Here is a 26,146-nt window from a genome sequence, read left to right on the forward strand (position 1 = left end):
CTAACTATTTAGGAAATGCATATACACACATCGTCTGTAGTACAAAACAAGTGAAACCTGCCACATAATATTAGACCATATTAATTTTTTATTAGAATTGAAGTATTGAATAAATTGAACTATATAAGAGAATAGTTAATAATATGTACGTGCTCTTCTTTTATTCTTCCAAGCTGGTGTATTTTTCTGTCTTCTGAATTAGCTCCTCAAAATTGTCTAGAGCGCTTTTTACCACAAACTCATAGAGCTTAGAGTTCCTCAACAGAGTATTGCGGTAAGCCATGATAGTTGTTTGCTCGTCACAATGATCGATGTCAACAACCACCTCCCGGAACTGCCAATTTATTCTTTTATGCCTTCTTTGCAATTCTGCATAATTAGCATTGCTCTAAACACCCTATGTTCTAGATTTTTAATATGATTTTTGTAATAATAATTATATCTATATAAAATAATAATATATTATCATTATGCTATTTTCTGTATTATTGTTATTTGCTACACAAGAAGAGAAGAAAGGGCAAATACGTCATTGACTTGGTGAGTGAGTATCTAGTCTTGTTATTTGCAATATTTTACCATCATTGATTTGGTCAGTAAGCCACACGGGGTTTAAAAAACAGTCAAAGGGCAAAGACGTCAAAGTATGTCGGGTTCCTGAACAGTGAACACATTGATTTAGCAGTGATTGGCTAAACGCGAAGTGGGCCCAGGGAGTTTAGCTCTGAAACGGAAGGGACCCACATTCACATTTTTTTTTCCTATGTGGGACCCACATTCACGTCGATATTGCTACTCGCACACGCTCTTTTTGCTAATACCAGCTGTAATCTCTGTGAATTTTATATGTGGACCAAAACAGAGAATCTATATTCCTTTACTTTACTACAAGTCTATAACTTTTTAGATACTTTTTTATCTTTTCTTTTTTATAATAGAGAATCTAAAAATTCATAAATTAAAACAAATTTGTCGATCAGATACTCAGACTCAGAGGACAATATTGTAAACATTAAATTTAAATTATAAAAAAACTGAAATAAATGTTCATAAAAATATTTTGAGGATATTTATATTTATATTTTTTATGATGACAAAGAGCAAACATTATATTGAAAATATAAAATTTATATTTAAATTTATATTTATATTTATACAGGATTAGGTGGAGTGGGAAAAGTGACAAAGGTTCTATAATGAGTTATGAGTCTTATGACTTATGAGTTTATGACCCTTCAGAAAAAGTTGAAACGGAAAATGGGGAATATAAAAAGGTTATCCACGTGGCAGTCATGCAGTGAGTCAAGACATGGAAGGAATCCTGAGGTCTCAGGTAGGCGGTTAGCCCTCTTTAATTGACCGAGGAGATGAGCTTTCTCACCAATAACTGATAAAGCTTTTCTGTCTAGCCTTTGCATGCCCAAATTTTGTAAACGTTCGATTTGACTAGAAAATGAGAAAAAAAGGAGAAAAAAAAAACAAATCCAAAGCTAAATTGATCGATGATTGTTGTTTCTTTAGCACAAACTATTTGTTGGATTATTTTTCATGAATATTCATTTCACTATGCATCTTATATTCTTATTTGGAATTTTATTTTCATCAAAGACTGTTCAAAACTTTTGTTTCTTTTCCCACGAGGCCGAGTTTTACATTTTTTGTTTCTATTTTTTTTGGCACAAATAAATTTTATATTGCACAATTAATGACCTAAAATGTATTATAAAGTTGGAGATTAAGTAGGACCTAACCTAGGAGATCTAGTGTAGATGTTAATGTTTGTGTAAACATGGGATGTAATTTGGAACTCAGATAATTTGGATTTTGGAAACTCTGATTAATTATTGCAGAACCATTGATGGCTTATATAGCCTTTTACAGAGCACGTAATGTCTAAATAAAATGCTTAAAAACAGGACAACTAAACAACCACTACTTGACCTTAAGACTCGGTCCTTATTGAACTACTTGAAACAAACACAGACTCATTCAAAACAGAACTCCTTTATTCTCGGTTTGGTCTGCTGCAACAAACCCTCCTTAAACTAAGCTTGGAGCAACAAGCTTAGCTTATCTCCAGCAGAACAAACTCCAAGCTTGCTCCTCAGATCTTCGAACACTTCTAGCTTCAACGGTTTGGTAAGAATGTCGGCTACTTGTTCCTTTGATTCACAATGTTCAAGACAAATCACTCCATCTTTGACCAAATCTCGAAGGAAATAGAAACGAACACCAATATGCTTGCACCTCCCATGAAAAACCGGATTTTTAGAGAGCTTAATTGTTGAAGTGTTGTCACATAGAATGACAATACTACCACTCACGTCATACTTCAGCTCTTCCAAGATCCTTTTAAACCAAACAGCTTGACAAGCACAGACAGATGCAGCGACATACTCCGCTTCGGTTGTAGAAAGAGTAACGATTGGTTGTTTCTTGGAACACCAAGCAACAGCTGCATCATCTAAGAGAAAAGCATAACCTGTGGTACTCTTCCGGCTATCGATATCTCCCGCAAAGTCACTGTCAGTGTAAACAGTCAACCCTCCGATTCCTCCTCTCTTATACCAAATACCATAATCCATAGTCCCCTTAAGATACCTTAGGACTCTCTTAGCTGCTTGTGAATGTAATTTCGTTGGCTTTGACATGTAGCGGCTTAGAAGACTTACAGAAAACTGTAGATCAGGTCGAGTGTTGGTGATATACATGAGACTTCCAATTATCTTCTTGTAGAAAGTTTCATCGACTAGCTCTCCCTTTTCATCCAAATCGAGTTTGCACCCAGGGACCATCGGATTGCGCACTGAGTTGCAATTTTCCATCTCGAATCGCTTCAGAACTTCTAAGGCATACTTCGATTGGGATATGTGAATTCCCTCCGGTGTCTGCAACACTTCAATTCCCAGAAAATACCTCATTTTCCCGAGATCGGTCATGTCGAACTCCCTTTGCATCGATAACTTGAATTCTTTCATCATTGAGACATCATTTCCTGTGTAAATCAGGTCATCCACATAAACACTAACAAACAGAAACTTGCCTTGTTTGTTGCTTTTAAGAAACAAGGTTTCTTCGTTTGGAGATTTCATAAAACCCTCCCTGATGAAATAATCTTCGATTCGACTGTACCAGGCCCTTGGAGCTTGTTTTAAACCATACAAAGCCTTGTGGAGTTTGTAGACTTTGTCTTCATATCCTTCTGCCACGTACCCTTTAGGTTGCTGAATGTATACATCTTCTTCAAGAACTCCATGAAGAAAAGCAGATTTTACATCTAGCTGATAGATGTCCCAACCTTCTCGAGCTGCTGTAGCGATGATGGTTCTAATGGTATCCATTCGAGCGACAGGAGCATACACCTCTGTGTAATCGATTCCATGTTCTTGAGAGTATCCTTTCGCCACCAATCTCGCCTTATATTTGTTTATATCTCCTTGCTCGTTGAACTTTGTCTTATAGATCCATTTCACTCCGATGCACTTTGCTCCAATTGGCAAGTCTGTGAGTTTCCATGTTTGATTCTTCTCAATGGATTCTATCTCCTTGTTCATGGCTTCTCTCCACTTCGAAACTTTTTCTGCTTCTTCGAAAGTTGCTGGATCAAAGGAATTGATTTCCACCATGTTTAATTCGTCTTCTTCATCAATATCATCTCCGGTGACATAGTCACTGAGATATTGTGGTACACTTCTTGTTCTTTGTCCCTCTCTGACTTCTACGATTTGCTCGTTTGGAGCTTCTTCTTCGACTTCAACCGATTCCTCTGATTCATCACGTGAATCTTCTCCGGTATCATGCTCATCGTCACTTTCCTCCCATGTTCCATCATCATCGTTCCAACTCAAAACAGAATCTGTGTGATGATTTTGATCTTCTTCCCAGTTCCATCCTTTTGTTTCCTCGAACACCACATCTCTGCTTATCAGTAACTTCTTCGTCTTTGGGTTGTACAGTTTGTACCCTTTGGATTTCTCTGAAAAACCAAGGAATACACATGCTGCACTTTTGTCGTCGAGCTTCCCTCGTTTCTCGTCGGAGATGTGAGCGTGTGCGAGACTTCCCCACACTCGAAAGTGTTCTACAGTTGGTTTGATTCCATTCCATGCCTCTTGCGGTGTGATGTCTTTTACAGCAAGTGTGGGACATCTATTAAGAATATAGAATGTCCAGATTACTGCTTCTGGCCAGAAAATCTTTGGCATCTTCCTTGCTGAAAGCATGGACCTGACCATGTTCATAACTGTACGATTCTTTCTCTCTGCAACGCCGTTTTGCTGCGGTGTGTAAGCAGTGGTCAGTTGTCTCCGTATCCCATGTTCTTTGCAGTAATTCAAGAACTCATGAGAGGTAAACTCTCCTCCTCGATCGGTTCTCAGCCCTTTGATGCTCTTTCCCGATTCAATTTCCACCATCGTTTTAAATATCTTGAAGTTGCTGAAAGCTTCTGACTTCTCCTTCAGCAAATACACCCAAGCTTTCCTGCTATAATCGTCTATAAAACACAGAATGTACCTCTTTCCACTGGTGGATGTGGGACTGATCGGACCACAGATATCAGAGTGTATCAACTCTAGAGTCTCTTTAGCTCTCCACTTGCTTTTCTTGGGAATGGGTTTCCTCGCTTGCTTTCCCACTAGACAATCTGAACATGTGAACTGTTGTGTGTCGAATTTGGGAAGACCACGAACCATGCCTTTGCTCTGCAATGCTCTCATGCCGCTGTGACTGAGATGTCCATACCGTTCATGCCACAACCTTGTCATGTTTTCTGAAATTGTCTGCAGGCACTGCTGTTGTGGTCTTGCTTCTTTTCTGGTTTCATCAAATAGTATGAACATTCGATTTGTGCTCATCTTACTCTCTGCTAGTAAACCCTTCTCGTCATGGTAAATTTTGCAGGTTCCTTTTTGTATCAGAATTGACAGCTTCTTCTCTTGGAGTTGTCCGAGACTCAAGAGATTGTTTCTGAGTTCCGGTACGTAGTAGACATCACTGATCACGTATGGTGCATCATTTAGGATCAGCTTCACGTTCCCTTTTCCAATGACTTCCATTTTTTTGTTATTTCCCAGCTTGACAGAATGTTTGAAACTCGAATCCATCGTTGAGAACAAGTTGCGATCTCCGCTCATGTGATTTGAGCAACCTGAATCGAGAAACCAAGCTTTCCTTCTCATGATTTCTTGGTTATCCGAGTATGTCATCATCAACAGTTCTGCAGTCTCTTCATCCTCTTCGTCTTCGATGTAAGCCATCAACAGCATCTCTTCTTTTTCATCGAAATCGGCATAATTCGCTTCTTCTTCCCACTTTGGGCATTCGTTTTGAAAGTGACCAAGTTGATGGCACTTGTAGCATTCTACTGTGCTTTTGTCGAACGATGTCCTGCCCCGACCACGTCCTCTTCCTCTTCCATTAGAACCTCTCCCTCTGGTTCCCGATCCTCTTCCGGTTGTTACTTTCAGAACTTGTTCGTCTACCCTTTCTGGTTTCTTGAATTTCTGTTCATGAACAGACAATGAGCTTTGTAGTTCATCCAGAGAAATACTCTCAATGTCTTTTGATTCCTCTATCGACACCACCACATACATGAACCTTTCTGTCAAAGTTCTGAGAATTTTCTCCACCACCTTCGTGTCAGTCATCACTTCTCCATTGCTTCTCATCTGATTTGTGATGGCTAGCACTCGTTTGAAATAATCTTCAATGTTTTCAGATTCTTTCATCTCTAGTACTTCGAAATCTCTTCTGAGTTTCTGCAGCAACGATTTCTTTACTCGATCGTTTCCTCCAAACTTCCTCTTCATCGACTCCCATATGATTTTAGATGATCTCCGGTCCAAAATCTGCTCAAACGTCTCTCTATTGATTGATTGATAGAGATAGTGTTTGACCTTGTGATCGTTGGTTTTGGCATCGTCAAGTTGCTGCCTCTGCTCTTGTGTCAACACCGTTGTGACCGGTGGTTCCTCGAAACCGGTCTCGATCATTCTCCACAGTCCTCTGGCTCGGAAGAAATTCTCCATGACTTCACTCCAGTGATCCCAATGCCCATCGAATTGAGGTAGCTTCATCTTATCATCATCTCCCATCTCTCCTTACTCTCGTGTTTGAAGCTGCGGCTTCTTTTCTCACAATATCCAAAACTCGAGCTCTGATACCAATTTGTAATTTGGAACTCAGATAATTTGGATTTTGGAAACTCTGATTAATTATTGCAGAACCATTGATGGCTTATATAGCCTTTTACAGAGCACGTAATGTCTAAATAAAATGCTTAAAAACAGGACAACTAAACAACCACTACTTGACCTTAAGACTCGGTCCTTATTGAACTACTTGAAACAAACACAGACTCATTCAAAACAGAACTCCTTTATTCTCGGTTTGGTCTGCTGCAACATGGGAGACGTCAAGATGTTAGACATGGCATGCAGGAAAGAAGACACGAGTACACAGCTTACGTATACGTTATACGGTTACACGGTTACACCACACCAATAAGTAACACACTTCCCTTGTGTTTCTGACAAAAACAAGAAAAGAAAAAAGAAATCCAAACTTATTAGTTATTACGTACTTACTGTTTTTTTTTTTTTGGGCAATTATTACGTACTTACTTAAGTTACCTTATATGAGCAAGGTTATTATTATATTGGCGTCTGAGTGTCTGACCCAAAAAAAAAGAGCAACTCAAATGGGAGTTGCGATTAAAGTGCAACTTTAATATTAAAATAGTATAAAGTGTAATCCAAGTACTACTTTTGAGTTCTTACCAAAAAGTACTACTTTTGAGTTGTATTCAAAACTTGTACCTTTAACTTTTGAGTTGTATTAAAAAAGTACTACCAAATAGTATAATGTATGTGTTCAATTCTGCAGTATAATGTACTATCATATTAAACGTTGATGTTTAATAAATCCTCTTATTCGTGAAAATGTAAACCATTATAAATATTTAAATTAGATCTTTAAAAGGAGATTAATATTAAATACTTCAATAGTTTTATTTTAATACATAAATTAAAGAACTCTTTACTTCCCCTCATTTTATTAAGAGCTAATTAGACTTAGGTCCTTTAGAAAAATAGTTTTTAGATGGAGACCGGAGGTGTTTTAAAATTTATAAGAAAATCCTTTTAATTTATAATAAAGTCCTTTTAATTCATAATAAAGTCATTCCCCAATTTGAAGGGTATTTCCCCTCCTAGGGTGTAGAGTGAGCTTTGTAGAGGCTGCATGTTAGGTTTTAGGCTTTGTAGAGGCTTCGCCCAAAATCTCGGAGTTAAAACCTAACATAAAGCCGATAAAAAAGAAAAATAAAATGACTTAATTAAAAACCATAAATCACTACCGGTCTTAGTCTAAGAAAGACTTATAAAATGGACTAAACTCTAAGTCTCCATTTTATTAATTTTGTTTTCACTTGTTTTGTATTTTGCAATGTTTTGAAATATATAAAAAGGGTAAATTTCACAAAATATAAGTCATGGAAAGTACAATAACATGACACATAAAGCTAAATGACAACAATATAAATGAAACAACATTGGTCTAACAACAACAACAATGACATTTTAACGGTGAGATTTGTTGATGGAAATCATCCACATCAATCAGTTAGTTGTTTTTATGAGTTGTGGGTCAATCAGGGTGTCCTAGACAAATGGATATGCAATTACTATCTTCCTAATTCTGAAATTGTTTTTAAACTTTGCATTATTTGCATGGTTGATCGAGAGGGCCTACCTTTATGTATTTGCAAAGAGAATAACTTACATGTCCTTGTTATAGGGACATGTGTTATTCCAATTAGAGAGACAAAAAAAGAGAAAGAGAGTGAGAAAAAGAGAATGAAAGAGATAGAGAGAGAGAGAGAGGGAGAAAGGGATAGCAAGTGGCATACCTGCGTTGCAGGTAAGTCTTTTCTCATTTGCAAATGACTCTATCTTCAACATCGGATATGGAGTCGTAGTGAGGATCCCAACTTGTGGGTCCTACGTCTGAAGCCTTCCTTTTTATCCAGCCAACTAATACCCTCCACCTATCCAACCTGTCAACGCCGACAACTTATGGGTCCGCGTTTGAAGCTAGCCATAATTATGTCGGTGAGGGGCGCACGCGTTGATAAGCATAGCTCCATTGATGAACAAAAGAATGTATGACTTTATTATTGTACATGTTTTGAATTTCATATTTGCATGTGATCGTATCTTATGTTATGAGTTTGATAAGAAAAATTTTAATTGTTACTTTCCGCTGCGTTCTATAATGTATGATATTATGATCATTCTCATGCTATATTTCCAACACAACCTTCATTAAAGGATTATTTATACAAAAAATTAGATCAATCGAAAATCATTTAACAGTATGATTAAATGTCACAATTTTAAGTGTTTATTGAAAATATTTTTTATCCTAATTATTCAAACAAAATTAGAAATATTTTTCGATTTGTCTAATTTTTTATATAAATGACCTTTGAATAAAGATATAAAAATAAACGATTATTGACAGGATCGCCCCCGGATTCCACCATGATTCTCGGAGAGATCCCGTGGGAATCCAAAATCAAGGAAAATCCTACCGAAAATTTGGCAGAACCTCCCCTGAAAATGGACTAACCCAAAATTTATAAACATGTAAGACACTTCTAAAACCAACAACCGCCTTTACCACAACCAAGAAGGGGTCTCAGACCCAACAAATATAAAATAACTTATAATTTAAGTATAGTTATCAAAGCCATTACTTTTGTTACAAAGAATTCTACATTAAAGTGAAAGAAATTTTTCAAAATATAAATGGCGCCTACAGGGTCCGAATGAAGGAATGGACGTAAATTCCTCGACGTGATTTGTTCGACCTCCACCACCGTTACTACCAATTTCTTGATCGGAGCTTGAAGGTGGCCGGAATCGACAAGAGAAGCCGGCAGCTGGGGGAGTTTTCTCCGACTGTTTTCTGCTCGAAGGGGCACCGGTCGGTGGAGGGGAGCTCGAGGGAGGATGGCCGACCCATAGTGGTCACGCTGGTGGCCTCGTGCCGCTGGGACAGTGGCCGGAGGCTGTCCTCCGGTGGTGGTGTTGCGCGCACAAAGGGGAATAGAGAGGAGAGAGTGTTGGAGAAAAAGAGAGAAAGAGAGTGTGTGAATGAGTGAACTCGGGGGGAGGGTGGTCGGCGTCGGGGTGCTCGCCGGAGGTTGAGATCATCGGTGGCTGGCAGACGATGATGGCTGGGAGGGGGCGTGTGCGCGGGGATGAAGATTCAAGAGAGAGAGAGTGTAGTCGGGGGGAAGAAAGAGAAAAATAAATAATCATAGAGAGAGACTGATTTTTGGTTTTTAAAACCTTTTTCTGTAAATTTACAAAATTGCCCTCACTTTAAGAGCTCGTATCTCTCAAACCGTATCTTGGATCGACGCATGCTACTTATCTACGAACTCGAGACCTATTCAACGTGCCTAAAGTCAAAATCAAAAGTCTACTAACTTTAAAAGTCAACTTTTGGGTCAAAGAAATTAAAAAATTAAAATTAAATCACAACCTCTTTATTTTCCAAATAATTTTCCAAAATGATCAAATTAAATTATCAAAATATTTAAATAAATCTTTGAGAAAAAATACAGGGTCTCACAATTTAAAAACATAACACCTTTAACAGGTAAGCTTTGAACAACATTAAATCAATTTTAGTGAAAACACTAAATAAATTCTCAAAACATTTTCTAAAGTAATTTAGTAAAAATTCTTCCAAGGTCTTTCAAATTTTATTTCCTTATAAAATTTCTTAAATGAACAAAATTATATAAAAATTTTTAAATTTTCAAAGAAATTTGAATCGAGTCGTTACAGTTATGATCGTAGATCCCTTAAATAAAATTATTTGAAGTGTTTCTTAACATAAGGGGTATATACAAGCCGACTTATATGAGGAACTTAATATGAGAGATAACTGAAGGACGACACATTTAAGGTTGAATTTACTTCAAAAAATTAGTGATTTTACAATCATGTTAAATCCAACAATTAAATTTGTTTTTCATCACTTATCCCTTATATTAAGTTTCTCATTTCAGCCGGTTTATATATATATATATATATGAAGAACCCACACCTTTTTCCCTCTCTATTCTTCTTTCCCTATGTCTCTTTTTCCTCTATTTTTCTCTCTCTCTCTCTCTCTCTCTCTCTCTCTCTCTCACTAAAAGTGAATCGGCCTCAACTAGTGTTGGGATTGTAGCTTTGCTGGTTGCCACTTCAACATCTGTTTTCTGAAAAAGATGGTGCTGATTAGCTAGCCCTTAACAGTCCGAAAGAAATAAGGGAACTAATGACACTTTCTGATGTTAGGAACTTAGGTTTGGCTAGTATAATGTGACCAATCTCTGTTATTAAAAAATTCAAATAAAGATCTCAATTTCTTTTGTATCACTTTTATTATATACTTGGACATACACCTTATTATATAATTATATCAGTTTAATGATAGGGGTAGGTTTCTCGAGCTTTGAAACTTACGGCAGAAAGGGGTTGTTGGCAGAGGCATATAGCTAATGCCCAGTTGCACATAAATACTTACAATTTTTCTCGAGACTTAATTAACGGATTAAATGCAGAATGTAATGTAAGCCATTGGATCCAGTTCACAACTCAGTCTTAAAGCAACATTAAAGAGAAATAATGATCCGTTTTACACCTCTTTACCCCTATTAAATTGAAAAAATAAATAAGCCTCTTTTTTTTTCAATGGAAGAAAAAAAAAATCTAGTGAACAAATTTGGTGAGTATAGTTGTACTCCACTATAAATTATTCATCCAGTTTTACTACACTCCCAAAATCTTTATGTTAAATAATGACAGTGTTTCATGTACTCAAATTTGGACTTTGAGTGATTGATAGATTTTACGAATTTTGACATTATTGTTTGAGTTTTCTTGATTTGAATAAATTTTCTCAGTTCTCTTTTAAAAAAAAACAAAGAAAAAAGTTGGTTGCATCAAGGCCGGTCATGGGATTTTGGAGGTCCGAGACAAACTATAAAAATTGGGTCCTCAACTTTCCATGTACACTTACGCGAATGAATAGTTAATTATAGATTTAGTGATAGGTGAATCTCTTTAAATTAGGCTATTCTTATTTTTTTGATTAAAACTTTAATTTTTATTTTTATTTAAGTAAATTATCCTAAAGTTTATTTTACGATCTTTAATGATAAACAAATCCACTTAAAAAGTTACAATGATAAATAAGTCAACTTTGTACAAATAAAGCCTACGTTATATTTGCTTATGTGTTTTTGGTGCCGAACGCTTGGTGATTTTTTTTTTAACTTAAAAAATTACCGTCGCACAATGACAATTATAGAATTCAAATAATTACTGTCACACAGTAGTAATTAGTAACAATATAACACGGTTCTTTTATACAATTCAAATAGTTACTGTCGCACAACGATTGTCTAACAATGACAATTGCCGAACACTTGATGAATAGTGCCGAGCGCTCGGCTCATTAAAGTGGATCGACCTGTCACTGTATTTTTGCAGGTGGAACGACCAATCATGGGCTTTAAAAAAAAAGTTTTTTTTTTTTACATTACTTGATGACCCTAACAAAACTTTGTAAGATTTGGGAGCCATGAGCACTTTAGGGCCTTCAGGCAATGCTAGTTCAACCCACATGTGGGTTGCTCTAACAAATAAGATGTTGACATGTGCATTTTCACTGGCCATGAGTAAATTTGGTAGAAAATTATCTAGTAAACCTAGCATTATTGTTCGCAATTGAACAGCTAATTCACAGCTAGGATTCTTCATTCTTCTCCTACCAACATAAATTCCCTTCCCTCCCCACTTACCTCAAATTAACTCGGATTTGTTACACTCATCCATTTAAAGGCAAATCCCCACCACGCCACATTAGATATGTGGTCTCACTGTCACCAAATGCTAGACCGATACTAACATGATTATACCCACCTGGCCATTGGATCCTTGTGGGTCCCCCCTGGGTGATCCATCTTAATTATAGCTTAATAGCTTACCCCATGGTCCATTATACATTTATACTCCCCCCTCCACTAAAATATTCCAATTCCACAATCAAAATTAAATATTATTCAAAGAAGCTTCCTTGGATTTAAGAAATAGAGAGCAAATGCTCTCTCCCACAAGGAGGTGCGTGAAGGTGTATCAACTGGCACATGCCGGTGTAGGGGCATATATGTAAATAAATATTAAAATAATAAAATTAATTATTTCAAATTAAAAACTCAAAAAATCTCTCTAGCATTTATCACAACCATAGCCTAGTCAAGAATATTGTTTCATCATATAAACTTTGAGCAATGTTTCAAACACCAAAATATTTGAAACTTATAAAAGATACGTACATATTGAAAATCTTTTAAATCCATATACAACAATTCAATTTTAGAGAAATCCTAGGTGATGTCAGAGTAAAGAATTATGAGTGAGAACATAATTAGTACTCCAATTATTAGAAGAAGAATACTAAAACTCCAAGATCTTTATGGTTATTCGTTCAATAGATTTTTTTAGAGTTATTTATAATTCTCAACTACAAAATAGAACTCTTTATTTTTTGACACGTGTCTTTTTCAAACAGAAACTTGGTGTTTTCAGAGTAACGAATGATTAGCAAAAGCGTACTTAGTACTACAATTATTAGAGGAATAAAATTAAAACTCCCGAATCTTTGCGATTGCTAGTTTAACAAATTCTTTTTTTGAGGGTTATTAACAATTCTCAAACTTGACGTAGAGCCTTTCGTTTTATGACACGCGTCATCTTCAAGCATTATTTATTCCTTTTGATTCGATGATTTCAAACATTTTCAAATCTTGGATACCAACTAATAATATACCTATATTTCATTTATTTATATATGTACCAAATATGAACTGGTTAATTTATGGGACACCCCCGCATATTTATTAACTAAAATTTGGAAAAATGTGAGCAAATTACCAAATTGGATTTCAGGGGACACGTGTCAGATGCATGTGCGTTGGTGTAACTTTAATTGGCTCATTAAGTCATTATTGTGGTAGCTTAGATTCGTTTGCTATAAGAAAGTGATGCACTTTATTGAAATGAAAACAGGTTTTGCCGGTTTCCGGTTAGACAGATAAAAAAAAGTTCAGCATTTGAAACAAGTGAGAAACCGATAACTGGTTTGGAACTTTGGAACTTTGGACTTCGGAGGCTTTGCTGTAAGTTTGTAACGGACCTGTTCTACAATGGCTCTCCAACCAGGTTACTCTCTCTCTTCTCTCTCTCTCCCTTTCTCCCTCTCTCCTCTCTCTCTCTCTCTCTCTCTCTCTCTCTCTCTCTCTCTCTCTCTCTATCTCTCAATCTCTCAATGGCTGCAAAATGTGAGTTCTTTTCTTTACCAGTGGTTCAGAAAAGCTTGAGTTTGCATGGTTGTCCTGGTATTGGTTTGCTGTAGTTTTGCAAAATTTGTGTTCTTTGTGTTATGGGATATATGCTTATATATCCGGTTTTGTTTTCCTTTCTTTTCTGTTTCTTTGGGTTTTCAATCTTGCTCAACCAAATATCATGCTTGGTTAGTTGGTTTCGAAAGGTTCAGGTTTGACTTTGGGGTTGAAAGTTTGAAACATATAAGATGGTGTCATGGTGGGTGAGCTTATGCCTGTTTGAACTGTAAATTGGATCTATTTGCCAAATTTGAGAGATGGGCTTGTTTTAATAATGTAATGTTCAACACCCAAAAGAAAGAAAAATCATATAAAATTAAAAGTCCATAACCAGAGATGGGTTTAAGCAAGTTATCTGAAATTTTGACAGTTTGTTATGCAGTAGGTGACTGGTGTGGTTTGTGTTCTGCTACCATATTATCCACCATGATGTGGGAAGCTCCTGTTGGATATTGATTTTGAGCATGTGTTTTGTTCAGCAATTAATATGCTGAATTGCGACATTGAGAGTGAAGGCTTCTGTTGTGTTACCTGGTATGGGCATAGTCAACAACAACGATACTTGCCAGCCTCAAACCCAATTCTGCAATTGTTATAGAAAGGCCAGCCTTTTTGGTTCAATTCTGGAAGCAACCAAAGTGGCGGATTTGAAAGATCGGTATATTTTGGGTGAGCAATTGGGATGGGGGCAGTTTGGTGTCATTAGGGCATGCTCGGATAAGCTTACTGGTGAGGTGTTGGCTTGCAAGTCTATTACCAAAGATAGATTGATCACGCAGGATGGTGCACGCAGCATCAAGCTTGAGATTGAAATAATGTCTAGGCTTTCTGGCCATCCGAATGTTGTAAATCTCAAGGAAGTTTATGAGGAGGAACATTATGTGCATTTGTTGATGGAATTATGTGCTGGAGGGGAGCTTTTTCACCAGCTTGAGAAGCAGGGGAGATTCTCAGAAACTGATGCTCAGGTTCTCTTTAGGCATCTCATGCAAGTTGTTAAGTATTGTCACGAAAATGGTGTTGTTCATAGAGATTTGAAGCCGGAAAACATTCTCTTGGCCACAACATCTTCATCCTCACCAATTAAGTTGGCAGACTTTGGTCTTGCAACCTACATCAAACCTGGTGAACTTTTCTATCTCATCTTCTTACCCCCTTCCTTTAGCTTACATCTTAAAATTTAGACCTTTCTACAAGGCTACATATTTATTGCATTTTATAACTTGAGTTTTGTATCAACAGGGCAGAAGTTGCAGGGGACTGTTGGAAGTCCATTTTACATAGCTCCTGAGGTACTTACAACAGGAGGTTATAACCAGGCTGCTGATGTATGGAGTGCTGGAGTTATTCTATACATTCTTCTTAGTGGGGTGCCCCCTTTCTGGGGGAAGACTAAGTCAAGAATTTTTGATGCTGTTAGGGCTGCAGATCTATGGTTTCCTCCTGATCCTTGGGGCCACATATCTGCATCCGCCAAGGAGTTGATTGCTGACATGCTTTGCGTTGATCCTTCCAGGAGGCTCACAGCAGCACAGGTTCTAGGTACATCATTATGTCTTTGTTAATTTCTTTAGTCTACTGCACTAATCACTAGAAGACTCTATATCTGTTCTCTGGATTCAGAAGCAAACTTGGTGGTTAAGAATAAGATAAGATAAGATATTCTTTTATAATAACTGAAAATATAATTGATGATTTTTTGGACAGTAGCAACGCAAGAACTTTGTATTTGACATTCATAGTTGTTTAAATATGTTTTAACCAGACACTTTAGGTTATGCCATTAAACCTGTCACTTAAAGGCCTTCGCAGAAATGGCCTTTGCACACTACTTCTTATCATTGAAATTCTTCCTGTATTTATTTTTTAATTTTTGGAGTGGATATTTACTGTTATAATCTGTTTTCCTGCAAGTCATCAATCTACAAGTTCATTATTCTTGATTTATTATATGATATGTTATATTATATTATGATTGGCAGTAAAGTTAATGCCCAAGAAAAGTTGTCACGAATGTCTTTCAAAATTGCTCTAGCCTTGCTCCAGGAGTTTATTCCAAGTTCTGTTCACAATAATGTTTACCCCCTTTGCAGCTCATCCATGGATGGAAGACTGTGCACATGCAAGTCAAGAAACTTACAACCAGGAAAACCAAGTTTGCAGACAGCTGGAGGTGGGTGGAGGTTCTTTCTCTACGCCATCCATTGACAGGAATCAGGACTTTAGCTTCGGCTATGGCTCACCCACAGTTGGTGATGGGAAACTGTTGCAGTCACCCACATTTACATGCAAATCATCTTTCTCGGCTTTCCTAGTTGACAATGGTATCCTTTCCCCTGCACCTGGAGGTTTTTCTTTTAGCAGTTGCTATGAATCAACTGCAGCGGAGTTTTCTTCACCAGTTCCATCAATGCCAAGCTTTACCTTCCTCAGTCCAAGTTCAGCAGTAGATCAAGGAAATATATCATTGGGATTTAAAACCAACATGTCGACATTGGATGCAATTTATGGAGGTTTGTGTTTCTTATTTCCTGGTTCATTTAGTTATTCGAGACAGGCTACAGTAAGCAAAATAATAGGCTATTGAGATATATGATTTTTATATATGTATTGCTCGTCTAAAGCTAAAAATCAACTTTCATGTACTCCACATGTGAGGACAGCAGGATTTCAAGTCCTCTTACTATTTGCTTTTTTGTTTCGTTACTAATGACTAATCAACTATATATCTGTCCTAAAATCCTTAATGGGGTTCTATCTGAAATGCAGAGTCAAGTGTGCAGAAGCTACTTGTGCTGACGGATTGCTCACCTGTTAAGCGTGAAGGTGGAGAAATAGAGCGCAAAGAATTTCGGAGGGGAACAAATGGGTCGTCTAGGGTTGCTGGAATCCACAGCAGAAGGAATCACACAATTGGACTTGGTGAGCTTGATCAGCTAAATCTCATTGTCACCGAATCAATCATCCGTTGGGCATCATGCACACATATCCCTACAGTCCCATCTCTTAGGTTGTCGCTTGTCTGCTAGAAGACCTGTATACTGATATGACTAATGTAAATTGAGACATACAGAAATCTTGATGGTGGGTTTGGTCAGTCTGAAGAGCTGAACTCTGGTGTATGTATAGGCTTGTTTGCCCGGAATTTTTGGGGTGTTATAGGGTGATGATGCTTTTCTAATATGAAAAACAATTGTTGATTGTATCATGTGTTAAGGACTTATGTCCCTTGGATTATTTGCTTCTAACATCCGAATGTGAGCTGAGGAAAACAACATTTCACTCTGATTATTATTCATATGATAGAATGATAATGCTTTGCTCATTAACAAAGTGAAAAATGAAGCAGCTAAAAACATTTATGCGTCTGCCGGGAGTCGAACCCGGGTCTATTGCTTGGAAGGCAATTATCCTAACCGTTGGACTACAAACGCTGTACGTTAAAACAGACGCCAATAATATAGATAACACAAATGGGCACGTATAAATCATATGACAATTTCAGTGAAAATTTTTACTTTCAATTTGTTAAATGCTCTTAATTGATAAAAGTTGAAAAATTTGAAACTCACTTGTATTAAATTTTTTATCACCGATAATTTTATAATATTAGAAAAGCAATATATCACCGCAGATCAATTCATAATTTTAACCGTTTCTTTTTCTGAACTTTTAACTTCTTAATATATTTCTCAGAAAACCAAAAGTTTGCATTTATGGTTCTAAGAAAACATATCCTGTGAAATCTTCTTTTTCAGATTAATTTTTCATGATTCTCCAAATTTTAAGATATATATCTAACATGATTTTATGAAGATTGATTCAAAATTTCAAACAAACACTAGAAAAATAAATCTCCTGAAATATATGTATATCTATATATATTTTTTTTTTCTTCAGTTTTCCCCACAAAAGAAACGCAGTCTTGGTGGAGATCATTTAAGTTCAATCATTCATCTCCAGTTATCATCTCTTGCTTTCTTCTCTCTGATGCTGTGAGATATACGTCCGGTTAGGAAGTAAAAACTAAAAAGCATTGTGCAGAAAAACACAGGTACATGTATAACAAGTATAATGAAAAATTCAAGGATAAAAAGATGATCCAGTTGATGCATATATTCATCCAACAATTGATAGGTATATGGCATAACATAAAGAACATAAAATTTCAATTTTATGGCATCACATAAGCAGTATCATTCTCCTCTTATGGTACAAGATTGGTAGCCTCTTAAAACACACTAAATTTATTGAGACTAACATCAAAACTGACCCTGCTCGATTGGGAGCCTCAAAAAAGGGTCAGCTAACAAAACTGCCCTCACAAAATTCGAAAAATAACAGTGAGAAAAAATATCCTTTCTAGTACTACTACTACTACTACTACTACTACTGCTACTGCTACTAGTAGTACTACAACATAACATTGTTGCAGCTCATGGTACTGCAATAATAAGCAGATTGATGCTTCCACTCACTTTCAGGATGCAGGGGCATATTCTTGGATTGCTGTGGCCAGCTTGTCTCTATCCTCCACTGTTTTCATCCTAATTAAGAAAGTTCGCGCCACAACACTATCTTGATTACTACCATCATTTCCATCGCCATCGCCCTACAAAAGCCAAGAGAAATTGCACTCTTCATTATTGCATGACATGAATCACAACATAAATGCTTCAAGGAGTACCTTGCATCAACCCAAATGGCTGTTTCAGAATTCCTATGTCAAAGGCAATTAAGCCCCACTACTGACTGAGACCCAACTAAACCCTACGAATGTTAAACTAATTTACGGAATAACTAACAACCCCAGAATCCTCCCACCCGACCCCCCCCCCCCCTCCCCCCTTAAAAAAAACAAAAAAAATCAAGACAAAGAACTCCGAACAGCTTCTCAGCTTTTTAGCAGCCAAACAGCTTATAAAGGCCTTTTGAGTGATGTTCGATTCATAGCTGTATAACCCTAACTTAATGTATGTCTATGTTGACAGTTAAATCAGCTAAAATTTACTGATTGAATATCTAATATCAGCATTGTATTACCGCAGTATGGAATATTGCAACAAGGGAATTCTTCTGTGGATTTGTCTTGATGCCTGAATATAACAAAGCATTAAGCAGCACTTTTCCCACCTGCCATAAGTAAACAGTACAGAAAGTGAAACTTTGGTCAAAGACATACAGGACTTCCAATTGCAATGGCTTAAAGAAGTCACTAACAAAATAACAGGCCATACTTGTAACAACTGAAAAGAAGACAACAGACATAGAGAAGTTCTATACCATTTATACGAGTTACAAGAGAGGAATAGGGAAGAAAGCTATAGACATGAAAAATTTCTTATTCTCTCAAATCAAAGCTAATATGCTAACTAAACGATTTTCCAATTCACAAACTACAAAGCTATAAATAGTTTTGCAAACCACACTTCTTTTAAACCAAATTAAAACTAAAAGAACAAAATCTATGTGTTATACTGCACTTTCACACCAATTTTAATATTTGAAACCATATGTCTGGAGGAAGCATACATCATTTCGAACAATGATTGTCGGTTTTGATTCTTTTGTACCCTTGCTGACATCTGCTTTGCATTTAATAGATAGCTGCCCTGTGCCTTTATCTTTCCATGCATCTTTATCTGTGGGATCACTTGACTGGACATATACAGAAAAAAAGCATATTGAAAAAGTCAGTGCAAATATGGAGCTTGACACATACAAGCTCAGCTTGCCAGATTTTGGAAAGAATGCAATGCATCAATCAAGAATATAACCAAAACATTTAACACAGAGCACCCATCAAAGGCATCACGCAAATGTGGAATAGACATAAATAGCATCACAAAATAATTTCTTATCTAAGAATTGGATGAGATAGTACACCCCAAGATTGGGACAGCAAGTACAAAATGCATAACTTAACCCTGATGCACATGTGCAAATATACCAATGTATACTGTTTAAATGCTATAATATGTTCATTTGCATGTCTTACATGATAACCTCTTCTTCGTATACCTGCTAGTCAAACTTGGAAAATCCCAAAGAAGTACCAAGAGATTGATACGGCCACGCATTATTATTAAACTTTGGATGAAATAAAATTAAATGCATGTGGCAATTAGAAACATGAAAAAAAATTCAATTACACTGAATTTGAAATCACTCAAAATAAGATATTAAGTATCCCAGCATACAAAATAGTTAAAAGATAATTCTTATTACACATCTGGTATAGAGTGTGAACAAATTTTTAATCTTATTTCTGAATGTTATCTCAATAAAAAGAGAACAATACAAAATTTCATAAGCGCATACCTTCACATAAAGTTTGCATTTGACTTCATGAACAACAACAACACCTTTTTCTTCAGACTTTTTCACAGATGGGCTGCTAGGTTGCTCTGCTTCATTTTCTGATTACCAGAACAAGAGCATTCATTACTTATAAAAGATCAAGAAGACGATATCTAGATACTTCCTATAATTATCAGCAAAGGTAACCTTCAGAATCAAACTTTAACAGCTATAAACATGGCGAACAGGGTGTAGTACAATGCAAACCCTAAATGTCCACAAGCTTGGACCATGAACCTGACATGACGGCACAAATATAATCATGTCTTGCAACATAGACCCACTGGTAGAAAACTAAAACCAGGTAGAAAGTAAACTCAACACTGCTGACAATAACTTCAAATTTAATGACTATGAGCCCATAGATTGTTCACAGAAAAATTGAATAGATCAGACACAAGCATTTGAGTATGATATTCACAAGTTGCAACAGAAAAATTTACAATAGAGAGGTTTCACAATTCAGTTAACTCCTGACTTGGCAAGTCAAGGAAGTTGCCTTTGTTTGTCGACAGGGTCTTTAAAATAAAAAAATTTGTCTGTTTTCTAAGTGATGTGGTCCTGAATGTATCTGCACCATGTCCAGACTAAAAAACAATTGTTTCTTTACTTGGATTTGTACAACACACATCTAACAGGCATCATCTCAGTGTTGGAGGGATCAACACATCCGACACAGACATTTGCTTTCCGTGTTCATGCTTTAAATCACAGGTGCACCAATTTATTTTGTTTCATTTTATATTGCTCCAAGGCTTCCAACACTCCTTTGAGGTTTGAAAATTAATTGAAAAAATTAACAACGGAGTCAAATGCCAGAGTACTCAATAAAAAGGAATAAAAAATAAGGTGGTATTTAGTAATTGCAAATTTTTCCAACATACCCAAGCCAAATCAACTTAACAAGTTGTTAGCTTATTGATCAAGATTCAAGACAATAACTATATTTGGATACTTAAAGCATACGAAATAAAAAGATGAAATGAAATCAAACATATATGAAGAATAGTTTGAGAAAAATAAAAGAAAAAGAAAAGGAAATAAGAGTAGCAAGAGGTAAAAAAGTAAAAGTCTTATTGTCTTACCAGCATCACCTTCATCTAAAGCACCATAGTTTGTGGGAACTGTACTTTGATTCCCTGGTACAAAATTACAAAAAAATAGGATGTCAAATACACATCAAACTAACAGAAGTAACACTTCTTTACTCAAAAAGAGAACAGCTGGAACACATTTAAGGTTGTCAGTCTTTTCCTGACCTTTTAACTAAGATTCAATATGTTTATGTACTAGCATTGAATCAATGACAGACAGGATGCTAGCAATGAATTAAATACGAATAGACTATCAAACTACTTGCAACCATTTTAAACTTTGAAATTAAAATTTTTGAATTTATGATGTTTACGAATCCACAAGTTTACCATAAAACACTCAGGAGAATACTGTAGAAATGCAGTGTGTTCTCTAGGTGCACATACCCTAAATTACTTATATTCCGTTCTTTCTAACCATCATCATGATTCAAATGGAATTTGAACTAGAAAACACATCGAGACCATTAGCACCATAAATGAAACATGCCATTACAACAACACCTACCAAACAAGACAGGGGGTTGACTGTTGGAAGGCAACCCAGAGCTTTGGCTGTTAGAGAATAACCCAAAGCTGGGACTGTTGGAGAATGCCCCAGAACTTTGAGTATTGGAAAATATTCCAGAGCTTTGACTGTTGGGAAATATTCCGGAGCTTTGACTGTTGGGAAATATTCCGGAGCTTTGACTGTTGGAAAATATTCCGGAGCTTTGACTATTGGAAAATATTCCCAAGCTTTGACTATTGGAAAACATTCCCGAGCTTTGACTATTGGAAAGTATTCCTGAGCTTTGACTATTGGAAAATATTCCTGAGCTCAGATTACTGGAGAAGGCTAATGAGCTTTGGCTGCTGAATACTCCTGAAGAGCTTTGGCTGTTGGAAGATACTCCTGCAGAACTTTGGCTGGTAGAGAATACTCCTGTGGGGCTGTGGTTGTTGGAGAATACTCCTGGAGAGCTTTGGCTGTTGGAGAATACTCCAGAACTCCATGAAGTTGCAAAGCTTGTAGTTGTACCTACTGGTGAGAACACGGTTTTTGCCTGAAATAATTTCTTCTCATTATTCGTGGCCTCAGGCACCATTTTCGTTTCAGCAGCAGTATGAGATCCTGCAGAAGCCAAATTTTCTCCTTTTGCAGCATTTACTTTAAGCCAGTTCACGACATCACTGAATTTCTCCTGAAACGAGAGGGTAATGCAGAAAATCTTTTAAATTAAATTTGACAAACATTAACTTAGAGATAGAAGCCATTTTTTAAAGAGGAGGGGGCGGGCGAGATAGAAATACAGCAATAGGGAAAAAGTAAAACCTTGATCAAGGGTTTATTTGAAGGGATGCAAGAGTTCACAATGCATGCGGATAAAAACCTTTGTCATCCCCACCCCACCATGCCAAAGATAAAAATTAGGAAAAAAAGAAAGAAGTCTTGGACAAGCAATGTCAAATGAACCGAACCAATTGGCTTCTGTAACATAACTTTGTTTAACACATCATATGCTTGCTAAGAAGGTAGAAGTACATAGGCATAACCTTCTGAACAGATAAAAAGTTCTAAGGAATTACTATAATGTTTGAAGCATGAGCTAGGTAGTCTCGGACACCGTCTTCCCAAAGTTCATCAGGATGATTCTTTAGTTGTGTTTGTACCCAACTGTACCCAAAAAAGAAAAAGAGGCATTTTATAGAGAAAAAGAAATAACTATGAATTCTGAAAGGACCATAAAACATAGGACAACTGAGAGCCATGTAACTGAGTAGCAAAAATAATTTCCAAGACTGAATATGACATTTAAAATTGTAGAAAATTCAATATAACATAAAGCATATCAAGTCATATAACATATTTGATAGCTAAAACAGTGCCAATAACAGGAGCAATCATAATAAGAAACTCTGACATAATCACATACTACATGATGAAAGCACGGTTGTAGAATAGAAATAAGGTGGACCTTGCAAATTGGGTGTTGAGAGCTCTCACATGCTGCCGAGATGACTTGGCCCGCTGTGCATCCAACACAGGTGTAGCCATTGACTGCTCTTGAGAAGGTTCTGCCCTATGAACATCAAATGAGGATCCCGCCATTATTCTTTTATTCCGGAACTGCATCGTTGTGGAAAGAAAAAAATACAATAAACATCAACACGGCAAAAATCACTGAAAAGGCATAATACCTGCTCCCCCCCCCCCCCCCCAAAAAAAAAAAAAAAGAATATTAACAGAAACAAATGAACAACAGAAAGCCTAACTTATCCACCTCTCGTAAACACAGAAATTGGGAGTTGGGACAGACCAATTGATACATATTTTCCAACTGAAAGGGAAAACTTAATTATTGCTCCAAGATTAAACTTCAAGCTCAACATCTTTATTAGATCAATCAAAACCTGCTCCTTGGTCCTTCTACCATAACTGTGCCACCTCTAGTTTACCCTCTCCAAAAGCCTTTCAATAGAGAACAGCAGCACATTTTCTGTTCACAATCTGCATTTCTCCTGCACCCTTTTTTTTTAATTAAGTTGTCTTGTCCTCTTCCTTCCTACTTTCAGACAAAATGAAGGCAGCAAGGTAGTAAATGCATGGTACAGATACAAGGACAGGTTCTATTAAATTTCAGTCAGCCAAGTCTCTTTATATAGGCTACTTAAACACTCTAAGCTTCACATCTCTCAATGGTCACTGACTATCATATTCCATCCAAATCTAAAAGCCACAACAGGGTACGTCAAGCAGAACATGTTACCCGAAAACCCAACTTAAAACCATTGTACACCAACCAAATCAAAATCCTAAACCAAGTCAGAAAATGGATCTGCTTTTTTGTCCTGGTATTGCTTAGTTTTAATATACTAGTCTTGCTTTACTTATTCTAGCCCCAAAATCCTTGGGGTCAATTCAGGAATTGAAATTTTTTACAACATAAAGCACTCAATCTGAACAGCTGAGAAATCCGATATCATAAAATAACAGCACAACATAACCCTTTTGGATTATATACTCAAATACTCAAGCTACAATGCAAGCACTATAAGCTAATTCCAGAAATTGCTCTACTTGGTAGCTTAAATTTTAAACCTTTTAGGATTCATTAAGACAAAAAGCAAAACCCCGAAACACATGGCTTCCAATATGCTTCAATACCCAATTATGATAAAACAGAAACTCGCAGATTAGGGTTTCTCACAACTTTCTAATAAAAAGAAAATAAAAGAACAAAAGGTTAAATTTTTTAAAAGAAAAGCAGTACTCACGGCCGAGTCAGGGTTGGAGTCCGATACGCCGAAACGTTTTGTGCCTTTCGTCATCATGATTTCGGGCTTTCCAGGTTCAAAAGCGAAATAGGGTTCTTCAAAATTTTCTCTGCTTTTGTCTCAGACTAGTCTGCAAGCAAAATGAGGAAAAAGAACCTTTCCTTTTTTGTTTTTTTTTTTCAATAAAAGAAAATATTGTTTAAAGGGGAAGGGTGATTGGAGCCTTTGGATCAGGTGGGGAACAAACTTTTAATTGTGACCGTTGGATTGGTTTCCCACTACAGTACTACACACGTGTATCGATTGGGTCTTTGCCAATTTGGGAGCTCCCAACTCACACATGCTACTGCTTGTTTTGTAAACTTTTCGAAAGGGAAATGTAGAGTGCCTCAAAGAAATTATTTAATTTGTTAGATAATTTATCCACATCATCATGAGTTAAATACCCAATTGGCCCCTCTTTGTTGCCTTATAATTTTCTATAATTAATTTAGAGAGTAGTTTTGCACTTTTGTTCACCTCATTTAACTCAGTGTATGCTCTATAAATGTAAAAATAGATGATCATGATGCATCTATTGAAATGGTTGCAGATAAGGATTGATTGTTTCTTCAATCTGTTCCAAAAGAGGATGATTTGGTTAAAAATGAGTCCAAATTAGGCAGTGATGAACTTACTGATGACTTAAAAATTGTTGAGTTTGATAAGTCAGAGAGCGATCAAAATGACAAAATTCTGAGTGACAGACCTGAAAAACCAAGATTGGTGAGGTGTAACCATAGTGAAGATGTGATTCTAGGTTCAATAAACCAACCAGTTAGAACTAGAAAACAAATGGCCAATGAAATTGTTCATGTGTGCTATGTGTCCATTGTTGAACCTAAAAATGTCAAAGAAGCACTCAATTATGAGGAATGGGTGAGTGCAATGCATGAAGAATTGAACAAATTTGAAAAAAACCAAGTGTGGACTCTTGTAGAAAATTCTGAGTGACAGACCTGAAAAACCAAGATTGGTGAGGTGTAACCATTGTAAAGATGTGATTCTAGGTTCAATAAACTAACCAGTTAGAACTAGAAAACAAATGGCCAATGAAATTGCTCATGTGTGCTATGTGTCCATTGTTGAACCTAAAAATGTCAAAGAAGCACTCAATTATGAGGAATGGGTGAGTGCAATGCATGAAGAATTGAACCAATTTGAAAAAAACCAAGTGTGGACTCTTGTAGAAAGATCAGCCAAACTTCCTATCTAAAATGATGTCATGTGTTTAAAAAATTAATCATGAGTTGATTTATTTTATTTAATTATTTCTGATGTTATAATGATGAGAGAGAAAAATAATTTGACAACTTTTTTCTACTTTTATCCTTATCTTTTATTACTCAACTATTTTTCACTTTTTTATTACTTATTAATTTCTCTTTTATTTAATTATTTCTAATAATTTTTACTTCTTTTGTTTTTTTATTCTTCTCTAATTCGTCTCCAGTATCCAAAAAACCACATGCATTTAATAATTTTTGCTTTTTTTTTTTTTTTTGCTCTTCTCTAGTATGCCTCCAGTACCTAAAAAACTACATCCTTTTTTTTTTTTTTTGAGTTTTCTCATGTATACACCTTTTATCTACTTTTTTAATTAATTAAAAAAATATTCCAACAACACTTTTTTTTTTTTGCCTAAGAATTCTTCTTTTTTGTCTCATACATGACCTTTTCAGATCAAACAAATTCTTAGGTCAATTCAAGGTGTTGTAGCATTTGAATAGAGAAGAATAGTTGCAACGATATAATTTTTTTTTTTTAACTCATGAAACTTTTTTATTGGATTTTCTATGTATGCAAATGAGTTGTTTTAGATTTTTGTTTGGCCAACATTTTAAATTAAACTTTGCAAATGAGTTTTTTGTTCGAATTGCAAATGTGTTGTTGGAATATTTTATTTTTTAATTAATTAAAAAATAGA

The 26,146-nt window shown here is 36.1% G+C and overlaps 2 protein-coding genes and 1 non-coding gene across 8 annotated transcripts; 1 reads left to right on the plus strand and 2 right to left on the minus strand.

The window, feature by feature from the left end:
• The first annotated feature begins 13,152 nt into the window (after positions 1 to 13,152).
• On the plus strand, positions 13,153 to 16,735 carry PEPKR1 (phosphoenolpyruvate carboxylase-related kinase 1). 3 transcript variants are annotated; one of them, XM_086257408.1, is made up of 5 exons: positions 13,153 to 13,286; positions 13,839 to 14,593; positions 14,711 to 15,010; positions 15,562 to 15,981; positions 16,238 to 16,735. In XM_086257408.1, exons 2-5 carry the CDS (start codon positions 14,005 to 14,007, stop codon positions 16,495 to 16,497), a joined length of 1,569 nt encoding a protein of 522 aa, XP_086113534.1. In that variant the 5' UTR covers positions 13,153 to 13,286; positions 13,839 to 14,004; the 3' UTR covers positions 16,498 to 16,735. The 3 variants fall into 3 exon arrangements, with proteins under 3 accessions (XP_086113534.1, XP_086113533.1, XP_086113536.1); XM_086257407.1 differs by having other exon boundaries at positions 13,174 to 13,286; positions 13,851 to 14,593; XM_086257410.1 differs by having other exon boundaries at positions 13,217 to 13,286; positions 13,854 to 14,593.
• A 95-nt stretch (positions 16,736 to 16,830) lies between these two features.
• TRNAG-UCC (transfer RNA glycine (anticodon UCC)) lies at positions 16,831 to 16,902 on the minus strand. The gene has a single exon. It is a non-coding gene; the product is annotated as a tRNA-Gly (tRNA).
• A 684-nt stretch (positions 16,903 to 17,586) lies between these two features.
• On the minus strand, positions 17,587 to 24,326 carry LOC147273949 (Pleckstrin homology (PH) domain superfamily protein). 4 transcript variants are annotated; one of them, XM_086256832.1, is made up of 10 exons: positions 24,181 to 24,304; positions 23,223 to 23,471; positions 22,881 to 23,032; positions 22,492 to 22,579; positions 21,431 to 22,106; positions 20,914 to 20,967; positions 19,790 to 19,887; positions 19,001 to 19,126; positions 18,512 to 18,601; positions 17,587 to 18,080 (listed from the first exon to the last, which is right to left on the minus strand). In XM_086256832.1, exons 2-10 carry the CDS (start codon positions 23,232 to 23,234, stop codon positions 17,949 to 17,951), a joined length of 1,428 nt encoding a protein of 475 aa, XP_086112958.1. In that variant the 5' UTR covers positions 23,235 to 23,471; positions 24,181 to 24,304; the 3' UTR covers positions 17,587 to 17,948. The 4 variants fall into 4 exon arrangements, with proteins under 4 accessions (XP_086112958.1, XP_086112956.1, XP_086112957.1 ...); XM_086256830.1 differs by having other exon boundaries at positions 23,187 to 23,471; XM_086256831.1 differs by having other exon boundaries at positions 23,187 to 23,468; positions 24,181 to 24,295.
• Between the last annotated feature and the right edge of the window lie 1,820 nt (positions 24,327 to 26,146).

The sequence above is a fragment of the Dryas octopetala genome, chromosome 9 (genome assembly GCF_963921425.1).
Source record: "Dryas octopetala chromosome 9, drDryOcto1.1, whole genome shotgun sequence".
Classification (NCBI taxonomy): Eukaryota; Viridiplantae; Streptophyta; class Magnoliopsida; order Rosales; family Rosaceae; genus Dryas; species Dryas octopetala.